Source organism: Botrytis porri (assembly GCF_014898465.1).
Source record: "Botrytis porri strain MUCL 3234 chromosome Unknown BPOR_016, whole genome shotgun sequence".
In the NCBI taxonomy this organism is placed as follows: domain Eukaryota; kingdom Fungi; phylum Ascomycota; class Leotiomycetes; order Helotiales; family Sclerotiniaceae; genus Botrytis; species Botrytis porri.
This window is the reverse complement of record NW_024066090.1, coordinates 843,659-868,684: the sequence shown is the minus strand read 5'-3', so window position 1 is coordinate 868,684 and position 25,026 is coordinate 843,659. Positions and strand designations below refer to the sequence as shown.

The following is a 25,026-nucleotide window of genomic DNA, read 5'->3' as shown; positions in this document are numbered from 1 at the left end:
CTGTCGTGCAATAGCAGACAGTCGAGCTTGAGGAGCCACGATTTGAGGAATGGCGGGGTAAGACACCCGTCTGAAAGGCAGCTTAGAAATGGGTTCGTTCCGTTATTATCCGATTGGACCAAATGATTGAAGCTCTGTTAGACAAGAATGATGGTTCTGGTGGTTCTTGGTAAGAAATGCTTGAGTTTGGGTGCTACAATCAGTCGGAGTAATGGCAATGAGGAGTGTCTTTGGGATTTCTTAACCCAAAGAGGCGGTGATGACCGTCAATTGTTTGCATAAATACTAACCGTTCGTTTCATAACTTCATAAACCTCATAAACCTCATAAACTTCATAAACTTCATAAAAACGCATACTCTTTAACTCCGAGGTCGGGGATTTCTTCGGGGACTCCCTTCAATCAACTAGGTACCTACTACCCACAGAGTATGTAACTACCTTGTAGACTCCATCAATGCCTTTAAACCCCCTGTTCTCCCCTCAACCCCAACCCTTTACAAATCCCCAGCAATTTTACTTCAAACCCTCAAAATATGTATTACCATCATACAATAAGAGAAGAGTAATCTATTCGACATAACTTTCCCCTTCCAATGCAAAAGTATCCATTGCTATCTATGCGCGCTGTGTAGCTCGTGAGATATGGATAAAACACGATGAACTCCTTCCAATGCTTTTTGGTTCTCATCATACCATACCATGATCTGCTAATCGTAACATTCATTCCCCCTTCCCATTCCATTTGGTTCATATCCTTTTCTTCCTCTGTCCACTTTTATAAACCACTTCGCTTCATACATAATTACAGTAGAGTGAGATTTCTCCAAACATATGTACCATACCCATATATACACCTCATTCCTCCAAATCATGCCTTCTCAATAACCTCTACTTTTTCTTTGTCTGAAAGACCTTCTTGACCTTCATCCTAAGAGGTTTCGCTGGTTGAGCCGCATGTTTCACCGCCGCGATCTTCTTTGCCTCCTTAGTCGTCCTCTTTCCAATATCCCATCCCCAGCCCCTCAAGGTCCTCACAACCTTCGGGGTCACCGCCGCCGTCAAGGGTACTCTAATAAAAATAAACGATTTATGAATCGCGTAGGCGAGAGCCAATTGAGTGCCCAGACTAGCATCTCTTTTGTTGCGCTCTTCTGCTTCTTCTACACCCCATCCTGCCATTTCGACCCCGTCGCCAAGCTTGTCGGATCCAGTAACGTCTTGCGAGGCTTTTTTCATGGCGACACGCCATTCGTGGAAAGTGGTTTTGATGGACTCGGGAATTATAGATTTGACGGAGGAGGTTATTGTGTGTTCCCATTCACCTGTGATGGTGTGTTAGCCGGCTGCTTGGATTGGGCTTCAAAGAATATTAGACAGAGGATAGAGCTCCGTCTAAGCTATTCATTCATGGAAAACATAATCAAATCCCGCGCATATACAACTCCCAATGTAACCACCCAACTCAGTTCGAAAGAAAAAAAGAGACATTTCACTTACCAATTCTATCCGTTCCCAGCGTCCTGACCAACAGATAGCAAAATGGAAAATCCGCTGCAGATAAAAAGATATAAACTCCCACCACACTCCACCCATATTCTCTACTCAACTTCTTCATTCTCCCTGATAAACTAGTTTCATCCCCCACATTTTCAGGCTTTGCTTCTCCGTTCCTCCTCGGTCTTGAATTATGAAAGTATCTATTTGTCCTTGTGCGAAGACGTTGGAACAATGTTTCCGAAGTTGGTCTCGGATTCGATGAAAATGTAAAATTGGTAGTCTGCGGACGAGATTTTGAGCGGAGAGAATTTATAGGAGTAGAGGAAGATGTGACTATTGTTCGCTGCGGCAGCTTGCGCAGAATATCTGATCTTGTAGGTGTCGTATTTTGAATCGTGGTTCGAGAGGCTGTGATGAACTGGCGCATTTCACCAGCCCTCAATCCTGATATTGTTGCGCGGAACATAGTTGCGCTTTGGTGTTTCCTCCTACCGCAACGAGGATCGGATGATGAGTCGTTTCTTTTTCTACTCGCATGCAACTACCATCAAGATTCCAAACTCGCTCTCAATTGTGTTCTCTCTTCCTCGTCAAATATCCTCGCAGTCTCAAAAGGAGGGGTCCCAACAACCGGATTCGTTTACTGTGTCCGGAAAATCCGTTCGCAAGTGCCGATTCCTGTACGACTAGATTCGTAAGAAGCTGACGGCTCTATTAATAATCTCAGACTCTTCTTGCAATTCAATAATTCATCGTAATGTTTCAATCAACGAACGCTCTCAAATTGTAGTTCGTTCCATTGTCGATATATTCCACTAAAGTTTTGATGAGGGACTAGCCTACCAAAATTTGAGACGGCAAATTCCTTTCACGTTTTTGACAAGGGAAGCTCCCGAATGAGCGCATGATGATGTAAGAGAATTACACGTTACGGTGGTCCAAGGGAACTTGTTGTGCAAATAAGAGGCTCGTTTCTGTCTCTTGTGAAAATTGTAAGATTACATAATGACTTACGAAATTATACTTACCCCAACATATATTACTAGATGCCCTTTTCATACTAACAATTTTGAATACCTTGTATGTATCTAGCTCTTCTAGCTAATGAAGTAGTAGACGCCACGCTGGCTCTCCGAAAGTTTATGGTTGGTAGGCGGGAGAGGTGAAGACAGAATGTCTAGATTGTTACATGCTAGGCAATTCAAATATTCGAGCGCAGCAAGCCGTGGGGGCTTAGGGGCTTACCCCCATATGGTCCTCTAAGTAGAGGAACGACAACCGGCGGCAGAGTAATCAAAGTGGTGAGTAAAATGTGTTGATAGAACAGTGTTCATCAAAGCACTCCTGCCCCCGCAATATTCGCGAATAATGGGGTCTTGACATTCTATGGTCCAAGAGTCGAAGTGAAAAATCCTACCTAGGATGAGTTGCAGAATACTGAGTTTGACTTCACTGCGGAAAGAACTCTGTCGATCGAACAGAAGAGAAAATTTGGTCATAGAAGGTAATGTATGTCTGGTAAGGGATGAAAAGTATCACTGGAAGCTGGAGAATTCACCGAAGAGCATAGTTGGAACCAAAGTTTTGAAGGTAATCAAATCAATTCGATTACAATGGTTTAAACAGTCGATATGGACAATAGAAGCTATATTTACACACAAAAAAACAAGAACACTGAGCGCATCTCCTCCAACACCGTCCCCTATCCCCTTCTATATTGTTTGAACAAACCCTTTGAGGGGTTTATTCATCATGGTGTTAAGAGACTTAACATTTGACACCAGTTGGGAGACCAGCGCACTTGGTGGAGGTCTTACCACCAGTAACGTTAACATCCCAAGTCCAGCCAGAGCACTTAGCGCAAAGAACGTAGACGTTGGTAGCACTGGAAGCGACGGTACCCTTGATGCCGGAGAGAGTGACATCGGTGATGGGGACACCGGCAGTTGGCTTTCCAGTTGGGGAACCGTTCTGGTAATCTTGCTCAATGACAACACCGTAAGATGTAATACCGGAGAGGGTGATGTCCTTGTAGGTGATGCCGGAGACGGATCCAGTGGCACCAGAGACAGTCTTGATACGGACACCGTTGGCAGAGTTCTTGACAGTGGAGGATTCAATAACGACATCGGAGACAACGTTGTCGGAACGTCCACCGACAGATCCGATGGAGAGACCGTGACCGCCGACACAGGTTCCACCGGTGAAGGTGATACCAGTACCGGAGTTGATAGCAAGACAGTCATCTTGGTTTTGGACGTTGGCACCGGTGATGGTGATGTCGCTGGAGGAACCAACATCGAAAGCATCAGTGTTGTGTCCGAGGGAGGTACCGGCAGAGTTGTCAATGTTGATGTTGGAGAGAGTGAGACCGGAAGCACCGTTGATGGAGAAGACTTGAACTGGGGAGTTCAAGATGTTGATACCAGAGATGGAAGATTTACCCTTCAAGGAGTGGGCGTAGAAGAACTTTGGCTTGGTCTTTCCACCGTTGCTTCCCTTACCATCCCAGTACTTGGCTCCTTGTCCATCGAGCTTGCTGCCAGCAGCACCGGTGACAGTGATGTCAGTTCCGGAGACAGAGACGAGAGGACCGGACCATTCTTCGAATTCGAAGGTGGTGGTACCCTCGAAGGTGACCTGGGTACCCGAGTTGAGACCAGTCAAGTCAAGAGTGGTACCGGATGGGACAGTGAGGGCGTTGAGGACGATAGTGGCGCAGGAAGTCTTGGACTTGGAAACGGCGGCGGCACCAGCAGCTCCGGAGAAGGTACAGGCGGCAGCACGGTTCTCGATAGCAGCGAGAGCATCAGCTGGGTTTGGAGCTGCGGTTGGTGCTGGTGCTGGTGCAGCAGCGACGATTGCGCTCAGCGCAATGAGGCTCGAGGCCATGGAGAGAATTTGAACCATATTGGCTAGTAGTGTAAAAGAATGTAAGTTTAAAGAGTGAATGTACTAGACAGTATGGAAAAGAATGTAAGTGATGATGAGATGAGGAATGAAAAGAAGGTGTTTGGAGCTTCCTTATATATGTAAATACATGAAGATTGAAATTCGGAGAAGCATCAAAGAAGTGGAACCCGGTTGAATCGCGCCGTCGGCTGATGATGGGTAATGTCAACAGCGGTAAACTTGACCCGCGGTGAGCCAAAGTATTATCATGCCATGGTACACTTCTGGCTCTGCAATCTAAGATCAAGGTCCGTATTCTGGTCACGGCGATCCTTGGAAAATCGACAAGCACAAGCTTTAGAATAAGGAGAGATTGCTCTGTGGAGTACAAATCTCACCACTTTCTCATTGAATGGCACATACAACAAGGGGGAACAAAAGACTTGGAAGATGAAACGAAGCGAAAGAAGCTTTGAACAAGCATGAGAAGCAATCTTGGCTAGACCCTCCTGCATATTAAAATATCACTCCGAAGTAATCTCGAAGTACCGTTGCTCCATAAAGACTTGTCAAGGTGATCAAATTGAAGCTTTTCTAGACTACTGCCAGAACACAAGTTACACAACAGCTCGATTAGTGTGATTAACTAACATCTAACCCAGAGAATTACGCGGCGAAGATGTTGGATGTTTTGAGTTGATGAAATGTCAACTAACAACGGGATGCACCAGAAATTTGATAGAAGTTTGGAAGGATTATGATTGGTGTGGTTAAGAGCCCCTGAGATTCTAATTGGTTGATTTTGCGAGGTAGTACCAATTCAAGTACGGAGTATCGTAGGGATCATGCTTTTAGAATTTCAATGTGATAGATGAAAAAAGGTGGATCACCTATTTGCATAATTACACCTCTCTTCATCCCATAAAGTTCTTCCGTCCAATAATTGAGACGATAGTGGATTGGTGCATAAATTCACGTTTCATCATCACAGGGGATCGCCTGTCTAATGACTGGTACATCAGCCACACTTACCATACTAAGCATACTCTTCGGACTTTGCTAACTGTCTTCACTAAGATTAAGGTACGATCACCCGTACGGAAGTGCAACATTCTGAACTAATTCGTGCCTGGGTGATGAGAAGTTATGGTTAATTGTTTATTTTTATACGAAAACACGTGAGTGGTCCGGAGGAACTCGAACTCGGTGAACTAGGTTCAACGGTCATGGAAGTTGTGATTGGAATGTCATTCATCGTATCCAATACGGCCACGGGTGATGTTCGATAGAATGTTAAATATATATGAACTTAATCTATATCAAAGAAACCCTCCGAGATTTACAATCTAACACCTCCGTACGGAGTATTGTCAGATAATATCGCAATAGTCAACTTTAACCCCCATCTTCAAGACATCAGGGTCCCGACTCCGCGATATTCTTAGACTTGACCTGTCGTTGAAACTCTGTTCTGGTCTGTTCTGGACTTTACATGTTCAGAGAAATGCAAAGACTGAAAAATACCTACTTACTACATCACTTACATCTCTTTGTCTCTATATGCATACCAAGATCTCCCCGTTACTGCCGGCAGCCGAATATAAATTATCAGCGTTGCTTGTTTACCGCCTCCAAGTGATTCCAATTCATATAACTCGACTTGGCTTCATGACACCCCCATTGGCATCGCATAAGCTTTTGCCAAGTTTTTTGCTAGCCACCGAAGATTAATCTATGTGCATGCAAGAATACCCCTTGGATAATATATTAAATGTCCGCACGTGTTCCGCAACGGCATTACCTATAACAGAAATCGAACAAAATAGATTGTAAATCATTTCGGATTTCGCAACTTGCATCACACCCTATCGGCAAATAGACAGAAAGTGGTGCGAGAGTGGATTTGCTGGGGGAACATGGAACGACTGCAAATCGCTTAGAACCTTGGTTCATCAATTTGCAGGAAATATTACATTCATGCTGATCTGATTACGATTTTCAATCTGTATGTTGTTCATTATTATTCCTCTCGTAATCATTATTACAAAGATCGAATGATGTCTCAAATTCCCCATGTATAAAGTAGGAGTTATTCATTGGCGGACTTATGTCATTGCAAGCAATTTATTATACATCTATCAAGCAAGTCCCTACAGTTTATTATACTTTTGAATAAATCTACGAAGTAGAGGCGCTGAATAGTTTGTCCGTGCATCTACCTGATCTCAATCAATCTCTTACCCCGTTGCCATTGAATCCAGGTCAGGGGGTTCATGAGTCGTCTAGACCTTCCTTGTGTTTTCATTGGCGAGGGGCGTTTCATGTTTCTACGATTTTGGTGAAGAAGGGCTTTCAGAAATGATGCCTTGTTTCGTAGATCAGATGATCAAGCCGCCAAGAAGAAAATCTTTACTTGAACCATTGTTTGTGTTTATCTGATGAAAATAGCCAGAAATAACTTGAGAAGCAAAGCAAATGTGACGAATTGACTAGAATTGCTAACGTCATGTTTTATGGCCAAAAAGCATTTCATCAACATGAGCTCCCTTCTGCTTATTGTGTATGGATGGAATACGCATAAGCTTTTTGGCTGAGCATACTAATGTAAATCTGGCGATGTGCCCTGTATAGAGGCGTCTGTCCAGGCCTCATTGAGTGATCTCATGCCATAGATACAGGGAAACGTCAGGGTATCGACGAGTGCAAGTGTGGGGTTGGTAGCTCCTGACATCAATGGACGAAACATTATTCACGGAATCCTATTGAAAAGTCGTCAATCGGGATTTTTCCATGTTGTTCTCCCCTCGGCGGTTAATTTGGATTCTTCCACGAAGTGTTTCCGTTGTCAAATGCTTACGCACGCATGTTACGATTGCCCTTTGTTAAATAGTTCGGCTTGGCCATCGAAGGACGGTCTCTTTCAACCTACTCTATTCAATCATTCATCCGTCTTTTCATTCTAACATTAATCGCCAAGATGCGTGTCCTTCTTACCCTCAGTTCTTTCATTGCTGCTGTGCTGGCCACTGCTCGTACATCGCCCCCATCGGGTGCTATCACGGCTGGGTCCGGAGGAACCTACTCTACCGTATGTTGTTTAGAATGTATCCACAAAAATCCGCTTTTACTAACCAAGCAAATAGTTCCAAAAAGCCGTCAATGCTCTTAGCAAGACCACAACCTCCGCTCAAGTCATTTTTCTCTACTCCGGAACTTACTCGGAACAAGTCACCATTCCCGCCTTGAAGGGAAAGCTCACCGTCTACGGATACACTAAGGACACTTCCAGCTACGAAGACAATGTTGTCAACATCGTACACAGCTCTTCCCTCTTGAGTGGAGCTGCTAGTGATGAAGAAACCGGAACCGTCATCAACTTGTCGGAGAACACGTCTTTCTACAACATTAACATCAAGAACACTTATGGAAAGGGTTCGCAAGCCATTGCTTTGGCCGCCTACAACACGGAGCAAGGATACTACGGTGTTGGTCTTTACGGATACCAAGATACCCTCTTGACACAAACCGGTAACCAAGTTTACGCCAAGTGCTACATTGAGGGTGCCGTTGATTGGATCTTCGGTCAACACTCCGTTGCTTGGATTGATGGTTCCACCATTGCTGCTTCTGCTGGTGGTGGATGTATCACTGCTAACGGACGCGCAACTTCCTCTGACCCATCTTTCTACGTTATCAACAAGTGCACTGTTACTACCAGTTCCTCCTCGACTGCTGGTTCGGGAACCGTTTACCTCGGTCGTCCATGGACTGAGTATGCTCGTGTTGCTTACCAAGAAACTTCCCTTGGTAGCATCATTCAGAAAGTCGGATGGTCCCAATGGTCTACCAGCGATCCAAGAACTGGTGATGTTCTCTTTGAGGAGTATGGTAACACTGGTACCGGTGCTTCAGGTACTCGTGCCAGCTTTTCAAAGAAGTACACTACTGCCTACACTATCTCTGGTGTTTTGGGAAGCTCCTACTCTAGCTGGGTTGATACCTCTTACCTTTCTTAAATGGAGTATCAGTATGGCTCGGAAAGGTAGGAATAGGGGATGGGGAGTGGGGGATCTGGTTATCTTCTGACGGGGTATTTTCAATTGTATATAACTATTTGAAGCTTACATTGCTTTCTGTGCATAAACGATACAGCCTTTTTGCTACGACGATATCTTGGTCTTTTGTCGTATTTTATGTTGTGAATATGTGATAATTTGAAATTAAGTTGTCTTCATATCATCCATCTTGTACCTGCTATCATCAAATCTTGATCTCGTACAACGTCGCGTGTATCTCTATGTCCGTTTATTATCATAAATCCCAACCCTTAATCAATTCCTTTACATTTAACATCATTCTAATCATCCTTTCTTTAGCACTGTCCTATGTATTCTCACTAGTCCTCAGCATCATTACAACCAGCACAACGGAGGATTTGAACCCAACTGAAGACAAACACAATAAATGATACATAATATTTCTATCTCGATTCTCATTCTCATTCTCATTTCCATATAACATTATCGATCCTTTTGATTTTCCAGATGTACTTGGAATTTGAATTCGTAAATAGGGGAAAGAGGTATATATGTACGTATGTGTGTATATGGTGTGTGAGAAAACTAACACTTAAAAGCACAGTATCCTGATTGAAAAAGATATAAATGTCTGGCTAATTACATACTCAATAGTTAATCGAATTTTCTTTCTGGTGACCACGAATGAAATGAGTTTACTTCATTAGTAGTAAATGGGTAGCTCTGACTTGATGTTTTATTAATACATAAGTGATGTTATGTACAGATTTCTGTACTATTTTACTTGCATTCTATTGTTCTACTATCTTAATACTAATCAGATTCAGAATTAAGACTACTACTCCTGAAAAATCTCAAAACACCTAATTCCTCGCTATTAATTTCAAGCCCTCGTCTCCCTGTCTCCTGTTTGTTTTTTTGAGGAATAAGTACATAAATAAGTATACAGACATATCTTCTCGCATCAGTTTCCTACATTCCAGTATCTAGTACTCATGTACATCTCTAAAAATCGATATAACTTTCCAGGAGTGACAAATCTATCCGGGCATGAATAATTCAGACACACTTCTAACTCGGTCCTATTTCTCGTTTATCTACTCGGAATCAAGAATTCAAGATTGAGTTTATATTATTGAAAACTCTCTTTCAAGTTCTTAGTAGTCAATTATTACTATGCATTTAGAATGTGTTATATAGAAAGATATTATCTCTCCTATACGCCTTTACCTTTACCTTTACATATATAATCCATATGAAAACTAACTTTCTTCTTACAATACAATCCCGAATTAAGTTACTCAAGATAGAACATATTAGAAAGGAAAGCTAGTTTTCTATTCCTCAATCACATTTGTTCAACTGAATATATACAAGTGAATACAGTATCCCTTCAAAATTCATAGCCATCGAAGTTTTCCATCTCCCTCCCTATACCCATTCGAATTCCACAACCCCCCCGAAACTATACTTCCACCTCAATTCGAAAGCCCTCTTTTGAAACCTCTCTCACGAACTAAAACATATCATACTCAATTTATTGCACAAGATCTCTCAAAACTCCAAAGTCCAACCACTAAGCAACTTCCATATCAGATAGTGTCTATCTATATGCGTACAAATCAAAACTTCAAACATTCATCCCAAACTTCAAGATTCATTCACTTTTGAGCTGATACTTGAGTAACAAGATTACAACTTTGTGGTGAGTGTATTATATTGAATGGCTGTTCTGTAGGTTCGTATATGTTATTACTCTTTATATCGAATCATACTACATCAAGTTTGAGATTGAGATCTCTATAATTTATTCTTATATTTATCTGATAAGACTCTCTATCTAGGTATCATATATTGAACATCTAACAATAAGCGACTTTCGAATTTCGACTTTCGATCCGAACACATTTATAATTATTCATCCATTCATCAATACAATACAATATAAAACAAATCCCACTCACCCCTTTATATCCCACATACCTTCCACTCTCTTATCTCCCTCCACTCCTCCATCTAGAAGTATTCACATATATATAGCTTATGATAGAATAAACTCTCATCTATACATAGGTAGATACACAGTATATACATACAATCTCTCTCTGTCTTCTCTCTTCAATAATCTCATCTCATCTCATCGAAATCATCTCATCAGATTCATCTCACCCATCTCATCTCACTCCACCCGCATCCTTAAATCTTCAATCTTCAATTCTCATCTCTCAATCTCGAGATATTGGAATTTTGAAAGTCCTTTTACACCGCTCTAATATATTACATCACATCATGTACATCTCGACTCTCACTCTCCAACTCTCCAACTCTCCAACTCTCCAACTTTTCAACTTCCCTCATCCCACTCCCTTCATCCCACTCCCTTCATCCCACTCCCTCCCTTCCTCCCAAAGATTAGAAACTCAAACTTATTAGAGATCCAAACGCAAAGATTCAAAATTCAAAGGTATCTCACACTCGTAAAGTATCATATTTTAACATCTCCTCAAAATTAGGTCTTCTATGAACTTAATTTTTATACGTACTCCTTTCTTTCTTCAATCTTTTCTCTACATTCGTCCTCTCACATTTCTCTTCTCCTCAAACCTCCGTACTCACTCACATCTTACCACTTCCGTCTTCCCACTCGCATCTTCTATACTTAAAACGATACATCTATCTTCTTAATATCTCATCATCTCAATCCCTAATCCCCACTCACATCTTTCCACTCACATCTTCTACATATAACATAATACCTCTACCTACCACCCATCTCATCATCTCAATCCCAGATTTCAAATTCTCGATTCCTATTAATCTCAACAAGAACTTGCCCCCTCGTTCCTCGACTCTTGTTCTTACATTAGGTCATTGAATGACTATGAAATCCGATCTCCCTTCATCGAATCCTTTACAAAGGTAGCATTTGATGATTATATAATATAATATAATATAACAGAATATGAGATCGATTCATTTACATTCAATACAGTTCGAGAACCCTTAGGATGTGAAAATTTTCGCTTAAAAGGTCCGTGCGCCAAACCACGTGACTGATGAATAAGCAACACTTTTCCCTAACATGTATAAATCATAATTCCCATTTATACTTTCAAGACTCTCACTCTCACTTTCACTCTCACTCTTACTCTTACTCTCATTCTCACTCTCACTCTCATTACATTCCAATCCTCAATTCAACCTCTACCTACCTCAACACAATACAATCCAAGACTCACAAACATAATATCAAAAATCTATTATGACTTGATACTTATTAATACTACTAACTACTAAATCTCTACACATATAACATATCTAATACAATAGCATAACCCTACAATCTTTCAAAGAGATCATATAATATAATTAATTTATTCATCGCTTAACTCACAAACTCCTGGATATCGCTTATTTCCCCATGCTTTTCCTTTTTCTTTCCTTCCCACTCTCTCCCATTCAATCCTTTTATCCACTATAAATATCAAATATTTATTTTTTCTTCATCCCATTCCCATGCAATTATCTCATGGCATTAAAAACTATTGGTATCTTCATCTTCCATCTCCTCATGAAATCATAATTCATTCACTTACACCCCGCCCTTCTCTTTGAATTAAACCATAACCTCCTCTCTCTTCTCATTTCCATTAACATCTCTATCAATCTCTCCATTCCCATTCGTACTCGAACTTCCTCCTTCCTCCTCATCCCTCGGAGCCTGCTGCGTTGGATAAACCGGCGCAAACTTACTCTTCGCTCTAAGTTTCTCTCCATACAAATAAAAGCACACTGGAATTGGCACCAACACAAGTGCTACACAACCCAACAATGTTCCCGCCCAATTAACTCCCATTGCCTTGAACATATATTGCGAAAACAACGGGAATCCAGCTCCTGCCAATGATCTCAACAATGTGTTTGCCGCAATAGCCGATGCTGCAAACATAAGATATGCATCCACGAGATAATTTAAACTCTGCAAAAAGATTGCCAAAAGTCCAAATCCTGTGAGTAAACCCGAAAGAGTGGGAACAATCCAATGAATATCAGCTCTATATCCCGACCAACCGAACCAAAAGAGTCCTGCGGCGAAACTCACTCCTCCTGCAATCACAGGTGGAAGACGCCATTCAGGAACTGGAATGCCGTTGTTTGCTGCTAATTTACGATTGTAAGATGGCTGAGTAAGAACGACGTAGACACCTGCGATTAACATTCCAATGACCATACCAAAATATGGAAGACCACCTACGCCCCCTGTGAAACCGTGGATTTGTTGGAAGACGATTGGATAGGCTGTCAGGAAGAGGTAGAGAAGACCGTAGATGAAGGCCATGTAAATAGATAGAAGAAGAACGATAGGTTCTGATGCCAAAAGTCTGAGAGGACGAGAGAAATTCTTGGTGACCAATTCACGGAAATCAATCTCTATTTCCTCTTGTTTGGCGTGAATACCCCAATTTTTGGTTCTTCTTCTCAGCTCGGCTGCTTTTTCGATTAAGATAACTGGTGGGTAGGTTTCGGCAAGGAAGAAGAGATCCAAGATGAATGCTACAAAACCCATTATAGCAGTCAACCATTCCGTCCAGCGCCAGCCGAGATGAGATTCTACAATAAATCCACCAATGAAGGGTGCTAGAAGAGGTCCAGTGAAAACTGTCATCGAAAAGACTGTGATAGCAAGTCCTCTCGTTTTGTTGTCGAACATATCAGAGAAGACAGCTGCAACAACTGCTAGAGGAGCTGCGCCAAACATACCTATTCATCCGATAGATTAGCCTTTGCCTATGCCAAATCTCGAAGCGAGAAAATAATGATATACATACCTCCCCAAAATCTACAAATCAAAACTGTTTGTAAATCCTTCGCCGCCGCGACTGCAATCTGGAAGATCGAAAATCCAAACATAGAAAGAACAATTGGTAATCTTCTTCCCTTCAATTCTGACAGAGGAGCCCATAATATTGGCCCGAAAGCGAATCCTAAGACATAAAACGAGAGTCCTAATAATCCTACTTCTGTTGAAACTTTGTATTCCGCTGCTACCACTCTAGTTGCTGTTGAGAAAATACTCGACGTAAATGATGAGACTAATGTTGTGTAGGCCAACATTACTGCTGTGATAACCCTATTTCGATCGATTAGCTTCACTCCAATTGGTGTATTAGGAAACCTATTGAGAACTCACTTCTTCTTCATCGGCCAATTAACAGCATGGAGCGGATCATCTGGTCCATCAAATTCTACCACATATTCTTCTTGAGCCGGCAGCAGTGGAGGATACTCCTTCCCCAGCCCCATCAATGGTAATGGTTTCTCCTTTGTACTAAATATTCTGGTAAGTCTACTACTCCTTCCCGTCGCAGTTCTTCCCACGGTCCCCGTATGCTGCGAACGGGCAGTTTGTATGCGAGATATCACGGTTGGGTGACGTTCTAAATCAGCTTGTGTGGGAGCTCGAGAAACTGTCGGACGAATTGAGGCATCGGATGAAGTTGTCGAGATGGAGGATGCAGTGGGTGTACGTTCTATTTCGTGGGAGGGATGACGGGGTAGAGGGGAATGGATGGGTGATTCGACGGAGTAACGTTCTGGAGAGGCATCACGCTCGGCGCGTACAATTTCTCGATCTGCCTCATTCATGGCTGCGATTGTAAAGTTGTGGTTGTTCTCAATTGATTATTGTAGTTGTGTTTATACTCGTCCGAGTAGTTATCGATGTATCGGTGTAGAGAGATAAGCTTATCAGACTTGGACTCGTCTAGACTTGGTTCTTTGACAATGGCAATGACACTGACAAATTAATTAATTGATTATATGTTATGTATGGATGATGGATGATGGATGATGGATGATGAATGATGAATGATGAATGATGAATGAAGAAGTGAAACCTCAAAATTAAAATAAAAACGAAGGGATCATAAGATATTTATTCTATTTACTCAAATCTTAAAAACTTTTTACACGGAACATAAAATCTTGACTGCCGAGGCATTAAAACCTGTTATGACAAGATATCCGTCTTAGCTGAGCTTGGTAAGGGGAAAAAAGAAGATTATTAGTAGAACCTTCTTTCCCAAACAGTTTCCTCCCCGATCTACCTAGGTAAAGTTCTAAACTCCATCTCCATACTCCGTAAAGCGATCATGGGCGAACTCCATAATCGGGCAAATTGGGAGAGTGATGCCGATTTGAATTTTATGCCGTTCAATGTTAGATCCACTCATACGGGCGGAATAGATTGTAGTGAGTACCTGTCAATTTTGACATCAATTCGATAATTCGATAATTCGATACTACAGTATGACAATTTGACAGACCGACCATCCAGACGTTTCAGCTAAGCGTACTATTCAATCTGTAGCTAGACTAAGAAACCCTTGAATCCATTTCGACTTCAATCCCCTATTGGTCATCTCGCCAAATTTCGTGCGTATGAAGCTAAGCTACCGTATGTATTAAGGTATGTAAGTATCACTTTGACAGCATGTTTAATAAACGCTCTAGTTCATGAATATTTCTCTGCAGTATGCTTACAAGATCCGTATATGTATGTAACATCATGTATACTAGAATTATCTCCATTGCTATCGCCTATGCCTTCTGAGAATGGAAGATTATTGGACATCAGATATCAGACATCAGCTAATGGACAGATGAAAGCTACACTCGCAATCTCTAATTGCAATTCTTATTTCACCCTTCAATCTCTCATCATCATCATCATCATGCTATTTCTCATTTTCTTTCGTTCCTTTTCGCTCCCATCTAGTAAGCCTTTTATGTAGATGTACATTTGCAGAACTCACACAACACCATCACCATTACCATCACCATCACCATCTGACCCCGAAAATCGCCTAATAACATACGCTCATAGAGCTTAACACCGGTCCGCACCTACATTGTCCGCTCCGAGTCCCCGTCGGGTATGACAAACACACAAACACACAAACTCACAAACTCACACACTCAACACACCAAAACTCAGCCCCAAACCCTACTTCAGCTTACATCCTTACCACATCATCTTCCGCCCAGGCGGCTATCGGCATCTACACCCCCAAGCAACTCAACCCAAGCCGCCTAAACCCATGAGCCGATCACCAACAAATAAATAAATAAACACACCGCAATCAACTCCAGACCCTCTAAGCCCCTATGTAGCGGGGCCTCTGTACACAGTATTCTCAAAAAGTTATGCAAGAACCCTTGTCCTGTCCACTCACGTATCTATCTTACAGTATTCCGTAATCATTTTGGAACTACCATGTACGATGTATTGTATCGATTCCGTACCAAAATACAAAAATGCCGAAGAGATAAAAAATGACATAAGAGGCGTCGGAGTTCCCATGCTAAAATTGTCTCGTCGATGTCTAATACCCACACACTCAAACTCAATATACCTCTCAAGCAATTACTTATCTACAAGCACATCTATTATATCATGAGTTACTTACTTACTGCAAATACCACAACATACCTAGATACCTACCCACCACCTCCAATCTCGAATCTTCCATCTCATCCCATTCTCCCCCTGCCGCTCAACAAACACACCTAACTCCCCTCCCTCAAAATTCAACCCAAATCCAATCCCCCCAACAAGCAAACAAGCGCTCGCTCTCTCATCTCCCCTCCTAGATCCAAATTCAAATCCGAATTCCAACCCATAGATCCGCGGTTATCCACGGTTACCATCGGCATTTCCATCCTCTCCCTCATCCCTTCGACGAACAACGACAACAAGCTGCCGCTTCCCAAGTAAAATTTCAATTCGAGAAAAAAAAAGAGAGAAAAAAGAGAAAAGAGAAAGTTTTTTTTTAATCTATTCTATTCGATTCTATTCTTTTTCTCGCATAAATGATATATACGCTAAAAGCTTCAGCATCTCAAAAGTTAATACATACAACCTCCCTCTGTCCCCCTCTCTTCGCCCCTCTCCTGCCACCCCCAAAACTCCAACCCCAACACAAAACAAGACTTGAAAAAAGAAGAGGAATATATATCCACTCTCTACACTTAAATATACACATAAATATACACACAAATATACACTTAAATATACACTTAAACATACACATCAACACACACATCAACATACAGACTAGACTAGACCGGCTGGAGGTGGAGTTCGAGTTCAAACTTGGTGACTATATATTGTAGACGTATTCTGTGATTTTGGATTTATATTAAAACAAGGAGATATAGTACAGTAGTGTAGAGTCAAAGTGATTCGAAATGAAAGTGGTGGTGAGGAGGGGGAGTATATGCTACTATATATCACTTCCTATCACTTCAAATCACAATAACCGCCCCCAAATCATTTGATATATTGTAAATTTCTCATCTACATTGATGACTTGGTACTTCAAACCTGATCTTGGGATACACTACAATACACATACTATCTACCATTCCTTGTATTGCATTGGTATCATGCCACTGTATTTCCCATTATTTCCTTTCCAATGTCTTTCCACTTCCTTCCTCACCATTCATACACCCTCATGCACACATCATCCACAATCATGTAATGCCAATCCATCAACTTCCCCCCAGGCCACAAATCAAATGCCAAGTTTAAACAACGCCCCTATAATAACACGCCATGGAATCTTCCATGTATCGACATGACACGCTTTCATCGCCATGCGAAAACCACAAGAAACGCTCATGTCAATGACCATGCAACCGCATCAATGAAAAACTCTGCCCAATTCCTAATAACTCCTTGCTTGAATATGATAACAAACACCATATGCGCCTTCCATGTCAAATTAAAATGGTAAAATCGTGTAAATGTTGAAATCAGAGTCCAACATTACATTTCCTGTATCGCTCCTTCAAGACATGATAATGAAAAATTTCAAAGAATTGTCATCATGCTTCGGAAATGTAACTCCCATTTCCCCATCGTGATATCATATCTTTTCATGTCTCCAAATCGGAATGTTCATCTACATTCTCCTCGACCATTTCATCTGCCTCTGCTACCTCTTCCACAGCAGGATCATTAACTTCCTCAAAATCTGCGTCTGCTTGCGTCATTCCATTTTGACGTTCCCAAACTTCTCTTCTGATTCGTTCATCTTTTGCAACTCTTTGCCTTTCGACTTCCTCAAAGCCTCCAGACTTCTTCAATTTTCCCGATTCAACAAAGGAAGTCAATTCTTTCTGCAGAACATTGCCTCGACGACCTTCAAGCTCCTTTTGTCGGAGTTTTTCGGCACGCTCAATAGCTTCAAGACGATTCTCGTGATTTGGTTGTAAGGCACGAACTTCATCGAGAACACCTTCTTTCGCCGCGGCAGGATCAATTGGATCAAGGCGGTTGAGTTTGGAAAGACTTCGACCGGTACCAATATGGCTCGGAGATCCGTCCTTCAATTGTTCTTTAGTAGCTTGTTCAACGAGTGCAAAGGTTTGTGCGGCCTTTTCCAAATCATCTTGGAGATCTGCTGCAAGGTCTTCTTGCATTGTAATCTCTTCACGATCATTACAAACTGTCTCCAATTCCTTCTCCCAAATCTTTGTCCAGATTGGTCTCTCACGTTTCAAGAAGTCTTGCATCCTCTTCAACTCCATGGTAGCTTGAGAAATATCCTTGGCAACAGTCTCCAATTGCTTGGGAAGAGGTCGTACACCACGTTGTACAACATCCTTTCGTAAATCTTCAACAATATCTTGAAGATCATCCACCTGTGCAACCAATTTATCGGAATCTTCGCTGAGGTTCTTCTTTCCACCATTGACATAAGAACGTCCAGAATCACCATTGATATCTGGAATAACAGCTTTAACAGCAACACTTTTGACGGAGCTAGCCTTTGCACGAATCAAAGCCATGGAACTTTGAATATCAGATTGGAAGCCAGAGTATGTCTGTCTGAGTACTGCAAGATCGCGACGGAGGCTTTGGATTTCGGAAAGTTGAGCTTGACCATTGGCTTTCGATGGGCTGGTATTAATGCCATTGGTGATGCGACCAGTGTCGATCATTGAAAGTCTTGAAGAACTAGGTGGCGCAGATACGATTCGAGCCATTTCCTTTGCAGCATCCTGTTGGCGATCCGAGACTCTTTGAATTGTAACTTGTTGATCATCCACTGCTGTTTTGACACTTTCGACCATTTTCTTCAATCCTCCTAGACTATCGTCAATGTGTCGCTTCACTTCATCTAGAACTTCAACATTTAGTACAAGTACAGATCGATCTTTGATATCTTGAAGATCTTCCAATTCGTGACGAACACCAGATACTGGGTCTTGGATGTAAATCTCGGGTAGATCAACACCGTTGTTGTGGGTATTCCAAGCAAACTTTTCAATGAAAGCCAATTGGAGTCTTGCCATAGATAAACCCTTGTATCCATCAGCAAGGACAAACTTCTTAACCTTGGTCTTATATTGTAAGAAAATTGTGATCTCTTTATCAGGAGGAGGGGGAGATTGTTCGGGTGTGAATTGTCTAGCTTGGCTGCCATAAGCAGGACTTTCTCTTTTGGAAGGAGATCGCCTGTGTTGAGGGGCTTGAGGAGGATCAGAAGTAGCCTTTTCTTCATCTTGATCTTGATTATCAAAGTTTGGAAGAACATCAGGAGGTGGTCCATTGAGAGTTGCACTCGGTCCATCATAATCATTAATAGATTGTCTTAAATTGTCTTCTGGGATCTTGACTAGAGGACTGTCATTCGAGGGTGGTTCTTCTGGCTGCTGAATTAATGACTCTTGACTGTCTTCAGCAATCACACTTGGCTTTCGAACTGGAGATGTATCATTCTGAATCAAACGAGAATTTGTTCGGCCAAGACGTTGATCACGATTTTGAACAGCTCTCAAAGACTCCCTGGCATCATTGCGTCCTCTGTTTGGTATTGGCGAGTTTTGTGGAACAGGCATCATTGGAACTCCATTTGGAGATGCACCAACAAGTTTTGAGATTTGATAAGCAGAATAACGTCTTGAAGCTCTTCTCTCCAAATCCCCTCCTTTTTGTAAAGCTACCAATGCAGCATTTGTCTTTGGTGGTGGCGGAGGTGGTGGAAAATTATCCACATTCAAAAGATCAGGATCATTTGAACGTGGCATTGGTATCGAGACTTCATCTCCAGGATAAGGTGGGACAACAGGAATGCTTTGCATTGTTTGGCTTGACAGTGTAGATTGGTCTGAAGATACTGAACCTCGAGATGAGTCTCTTGGTGGTCCAGCAGCTCTTCTGCTTGACGATCCTGTAGCCGAAGACATCCTCGGAGGTATGTTAGAGTCGGCTGTAGATTGTCCTTTGCTTCCCTTATCATTTGCCACACCAGACTCCCCTTGAAAATTATTTTCCAACCCTTGGTTCAGTAATGTAGTCAACCCAGTACCATTACTCGCAATGCTACTGAGACTTCCATTTCTAGGTATGGTTTCTCCATTTTGTGATGCGCTATCTCTCCCTTGTTTTTGCCGCAGTTTTTGTTGCTTCCGCTTTAAACCATGGAGAAGAGTGATGATTATATCTCTAATTCGAGGTAGGTATTTCTCCAAGCTCTCGACACTTGCTTCTTGACTGAGTGTGGATTCGAGTATATGTCGAAGCAACTCTGGTACATTTCCTAAATCCGAAGTATCAACATTTATTGCCGTAAATGCCCTACAAGCAATATTGAACTCATATCCCAAGCGCACATAAACATCCGAAACTTGTGCGTCTGTGGCTTGATGTCGAGACCATTGCGTAAGGGTTTCGAGAAGTTGTTTCGTGGCGACCAGAAGGTGTGTTACGCTCTTCTCGATCTGAGATAATGGTGGGGGGTTTTGACCACTTTGACTACTGCTGCTTGTCGGAGGTTGACCACCCTATCCAGAAAGAAATAAATTAGCATGAATTCTCATTGAAGAGATCATTGTCGCAAAGGCGAATCGATTGTATCAAGGGGAACCAATCACTTACGTTTTGTCTTCTTCCTGAGTGATTGCTTTGAACAGACTTGGTCGAAGCAGTTGAATTCCTTGGCTGGGGACCCAAACTTGGAGATATCGCCCTGGCGGATATTGTCGGAGGTGGACCAGGAGAATCCGATGCTGGAGATCGTCTTTGACCGGGCCGTTGAGGTGCTTGCATTTCTGCGACCGATCTATTTATTGATATCCTATGGGAAGTCGAAAGGAGGATTCGGCGAAGAGTCAGCGCGCCATGCACAAAGGTATCCTATTATAACCCGAGTTATTTGGCAAATCAATGCAATTAGATGCGCTCCTAAGATGAGAAGGCTAGGAAAGAGATTTGCGGCAAATCAATGTGAATCCTTCTTGGTTGTGGTAAAAGTTGTTAAGTAGATGGGTATCAATTCGAATGGATTCAATTCAATTCAAGTCAATTCAATTCAATCTACACGGCAGGTGAGTGCCTCATGCAAGTGTGCCAGATCACGCTAGTTTAGCCGAAAAGGTTTACTCAGGTGGTGAAACCTTTCTGACTGGGGGAACGTTTATAAGAGGGCAGGGTCCGAGCTTTGGGAGAGAGATTTACAGTGGAATCACATGTTTAAGGGTAGATTGAGGGACGGATTGAGGGATGGATTGAGGGAGAGTTTGAATGAATAACGTGAGTGCAGTGGGACTAGGCCATAAGAAGATTAGTTAGTTAGTTAGTTAGTTAGTTAGTCAGGCAGGCAGGCAGGCATTGAAGTAAAAATAACATACTACTAGGGACGGCGTAGATAGTGCGTCCACATGAACTTTTATAGATTAGGTAAGATGCTAAAGACTCAAGCCTGAAGTTGTCTAATGTCGAATGTCGAACAACTAACAACTTGATGGTGCTTTTCATTCACAGACACACTTGGGCATTCAGACATCAAATTAATCATTTTAAATAAGGCCAGTTTGGATTTCCATTTTCAGACATCAACATGACAAGGACTATCCCTGCCATTCCAATTTGGGGTTCATTCGACTTCATTCGACTTCATTCGACTCCCATACGAAAAGCATCTTATATTAACAGACCAACCTCTTTGTTTCAACAACAACCTTGGAATCACGATATGGTTGAAGATGATCTGATGAAGGAAGTCTTAAACTTATACATGCAGACGTCCTTCCCTCCACATACTTCAGATATAGATATAGACAAAGCACTAGAAGAGAGTTAGAACACCAGTCAGATTTATCCATACACCTAGTACGTTCTAGAAGTCAAACCGGGCGAAACAAGCTCTGAAAGGGGGACCGCTATCACATTACCGGTACTTGCCATCGACGTGGATCAAGAAAGAAGAGCTGCTACACCAACACTGTAAGCTATTCTCAAGCCAAATTGACATTAGAGATATCGATCGGCCACGTTACGGTTTTCTGCTATATGAACCCTACATCAGCGATGACACCTTCATATTTACTTCTCGAAATCAACGATGGAGAGAAAGCAACCCAGACTTATTAAGTCTACTGTTTGAAGCTTCTCAAGCACCAGTACTTTACGGCTTATTACATTATACTAATCAAGTATGATCTCAAGCAATACCCACACCCAAGGTATCAGGTATTTAGATGGCATTGCGCTCGAGGTAGAACTCGGGTATCTCATACCGCGCGGCAGTGACAAATATTCAACAAATTCAATCCCCGTCTACTTCGTAGGCCGCATCCCGAGACCATGGGGACATGCCATCCTTCTCTTCTCTGATTGGTTATTGACTCGAACCCCGTGCAGATGAAGATATCCGTGAGAAAGGAAAAGGTACAGTAGGCACTCATCGGAATTATTCCTCAACAATTCTGCATAGGATTCGTTGATCTTGAGGAACAAATGAATGTGATGAGAGTAAGAAAGAGTCTTCTCTATCTCTGAAAGACTCGACTATGTACTCAGCTCTAGATAATCATACAAGTCAACGTTTTCCTTTCTTTCCATCCCTACCTATGCGACGTCATCCATAATATTTGTAACGTGGCCGAGGACCAAAGTATCCCAAGTCCGTTCGACGGTATGGAACATGGGAGGATATAAGATATAAGATAGAAGATGCAAGAAAAAGTCCGGTCGTACTTGAAAGATTCCATGCAAGTGTCCAATCCACGTAGGGATTCGAAGCTCAGGCCTGTGTTACCAGACATTTAAATATAACCTTACCTTGTGAAAGCGCTCGGGACCGTGAAGAAGAGGATGGAAAAGCATCTTAAGATTTGGATCGCCTTGCCTAGGTACCATCAGGCTATTTCATAATATAGGGAGAGAAAGAGGTATGAGAATCCTAGCTGACTAGGCTATTTATTATCTATCGTTTGTTGGATTTACTAAATCATTGTAATGGATTGTGTACGAAGGATGATGAAGCCATACTTTTTAGACCTTTCTACTCATTTGTCTAGACATCCGTGCCTACCTTATAAGTCCCATTGGAATAAATATAGAACTTCCGTCATCCATCATCATTCATAATCCATCATCAGGCCCATCAACTTTTATATGCAAGTAAGCCTGCGCACCATGGAAGATTATGGTCTTACAATTGTTACAGCACGCACATCTTATCCCAAGGTCAAAGGATGTTCGTATGCGTGACCCGAGAGACCCAAATGGACCTTTTCATCCCCCTTGTTGAATTGAAATATTGAAATCGCATCTTTCACGTTTACGATACTCAGCCTATCTGAGGAACCTCTCTCAATTTGGTCTTCACTATCTAGGTACTCACTCCATCATGCATTACTTCTTTCACACTTCTTATTAATGTGTATCAATCCTCTTTCCCCAGTGAGGATGTGACTAAACGTTTCATTCATGTGGTTATGATGATATCTACAAGGCACATATACACACACACACACACACACAATTGACATCCCATCAAACCCCCATCCGGATTAATGCTCCCGTCTATCGACACTAGGATATGTCATCTACCGGATCCCCGAGATATTAATAACATGGAAAGGGAAGAAGGCTTGACGGTCGAACGTTAAATTGATTTGGGGTCGTGGTACAGCGAAGTTCCTTGTAGTGTGGTAACAGTTGGGAAGAGAATCGTGGAGTGAAGAAAATCGATCTTGGATTAACAAGTTAGCAAGCACCTAGGTAGTAAATGGCCTTGGATTCTGCCTCGAGGGAAGCTCGGAAGGAAGCTCGGAAGGAAAGACTGGATTTGTTATTGTGTTCAGCTTTTGGTACGGTGGTCGATCTGGGTCATGGTGGACTGGCACGGCGGTTAGATCAGATCAGATCATATCATATCATATCATATCATATCATATCATTGATTGATCAATCTTCACCAAGTTGTCACCCTTTGCAAACTTCATCCTGGAGGTTGACACTTCGACTTCTTTCCTAGGTACTTTGCCTTGTTCTTCCTACTTGCTCTTCTTCTCCTTCTCTCCAGAGTTTCTTCAAATAAGGAAATACTGCAAGAATAATAAAAGTTTGAATAATTGATATTACCGTTGATCAAGATTTGATATATCAAGAGCCTTCACTCCCAAGTCATCCATTCACCGTACCACCAAATATCTCTACGGACACTGGAGCAAACTTCTCTTCCTCCAACAGACAGTAGGAAAGAAAATAAAAATTACTTCTTTCTCTGTTTATTGTTTCATGTTATTTTATTATATTATTTTATCTCGAGATAGAAATCTCATCTAATTCTTGATTCCAACTTCATTCTTCTCCCATCGTAGAACGAGGGACTCACTACGTATTCTACATATTCAATTAGTCTATTTAAAACTTCATTCTCCTTATTGTCGTCTACTTGATCTATCTACCTACCAGGTACGTATTACTTTTCAAGAATTCTTTTCTATTCAGGGAGACTTTATGAGAGAACGAGAAAGTAGATTTATTACCCTCTATCTACAGTCCTCTCTCTCTATCACATTACTTTCTATTCACCTACCTGCACGACTTAGCTACTTATGTCAAGTACTTTAGATACTGAGAGTACTGTAGTCTCCCCAAAGAGAGGAATCTACATTGACATTTATTAACATCCACGCTACCTAGGTACTTGCCCAACTACCTACCTACTCACCCATCTCTTGATAAATCAAGTCCAAATCCCCCCATTCGCTTGAGCACATCATTGTATCACCCAACTTTAATTAACCAAATCTGACTACTTACACTCCCTCCTCCACCCGAAGCACCCCCTTCAGAAATTCCAATTTACATTTCCCCTCTTCTAAAGGATCCAAAATAACCACCACCACCACCACCACCACCACCGCCACCACATATTCCCCCTCCCCCAACACTCATACCTTTCCATGATTGTTTGATCCGTTACGATATACTGTAATCGTCGTCAATCATTAAGAAAGGGAGAGCAGTGGAGGTCTTCTTGATTTGGATTTGATTGATTTTCTCCTCTTCTCTTCTCTTCTCATAATTCTTTTTCCTATCCGAGGTGAGACAAGATGGTTCTTTAAATTCTACACATACACACACCACAAACACACACCACCACACACGCGCACACACTTAAAAGTTATGATTATTATTAGTTATACACTTTTACCACAACCCCAGCCTTTCTTTTTGACACGATTGATTAAGCTTGGAGCTTTCGCAATCAACTCAAACAACCACCTTACAA

General features: G+C 41.9%; 6 protein-coding genes across 6 annotated transcripts; 2 read left to right on the top strand and 4 right to left on the bottom strand.

The window, feature by feature from the left end:
• Positions 1 to 528: 528 nt before the first annotated feature.
• EAF01_010468 (uncharacterized protein) lies at positions 529 to 1,965 on the bottom strand (the record flags this gene model as incomplete). The annotated part of the gene is made up of 2 exons (XM_038918725.1): positions 529 to 1,324; positions 1,500 to 1,965. 2 exons carry the CDS (start codon positions 1,963 to 1,965, stop codon positions 891 to 893), a joined length of 900 nt encoding a protein of 299 aa, XP_038765950.1. The 3' UTR covers positions 529 to 890.
• Positions 1,966 to 3,266: 1,301 nt separating this feature from the next.
• Positions 3,267 to 4,409, bottom strand: EAF01_010467 (uncharacterized protein; the record flags this gene model as incomplete). The annotated part of the gene is made up of 1 exon (XM_038918724.1): positions 3,267 to 4,409. The coding sequence occupies one exon, from the start codon at positions 4,407 to 4,409 to the stop codon at positions 3,267 to 3,269; it is 1,143 nt and encodes a 380-aa protein (XP_038765949.1).
• A 2,959-nt stretch (positions 4,410 to 7,368) lies between these two features.
• On the top strand, positions 7,369 to 8,407 carry EAF01_010466 (uncharacterized protein; the record flags this gene model as incomplete). The annotated part of the gene is made up of 2 exons (XM_038918723.1): positions 7,369 to 7,479; positions 7,535 to 8,407. 2 exons carry the CDS (start codon positions 7,369 to 7,371, stop codon positions 8,405 to 8,407), a joined length of 984 nt encoding a protein of 327 aa, XP_038765948.1.
• Positions 8,408 to 12,044: 3,637 nt separating this feature from the next.
• On the bottom strand, positions 12,045 to 14,074 carry EAF01_010465 (uncharacterized protein; the record flags this gene model as incomplete). Its single annotated transcript, XM_038918722.1, has 3 exons — positions 12,045 to 13,189; positions 13,258 to 13,559; positions 13,620 to 14,074. 3 exons carry the CDS (start codon positions 14,072 to 14,074, stop codon positions 12,045 to 12,047), a joined length of 1,902 nt encoding a protein of 633 aa, XP_038765947.1.
• Positions 14,075 to 17,371: 3,297 nt separating this feature from the next.
• On the bottom strand, positions 17,372 to 20,549 carry EAF01_010464 (uncharacterized protein; the record flags this gene model as incomplete). The annotated part of the gene is made up of 2 exons (XM_038918721.1): positions 17,372 to 20,284; positions 20,379 to 20,549. The coding sequence occupies 2 exons, from the start codon at positions 20,547 to 20,549 to the stop codon at positions 17,372 to 17,374; spliced, it is 3,084 nt and encodes a 1,027-aa protein (XP_038765946.1).
• A 790-nt stretch (positions 20,550 to 21,339) lies between these two features.
• Positions 21,340 to 21,729, top strand: EAF01_010463 (uncharacterized protein; the record flags this gene model as incomplete). Its single annotated transcript, XM_038918720.1, has 2 exons — positions 21,340 to 21,577; positions 21,623 to 21,729. The coding sequence occupies 2 exons, from the start codon at positions 21,340 to 21,342 to the stop codon at positions 21,727 to 21,729; spliced, it is 345 nt and encodes a 114-aa protein (XP_038765945.1).
• Between the last annotated feature and the right edge of the window lie 3,297 nt (positions 21,730 to 25,026).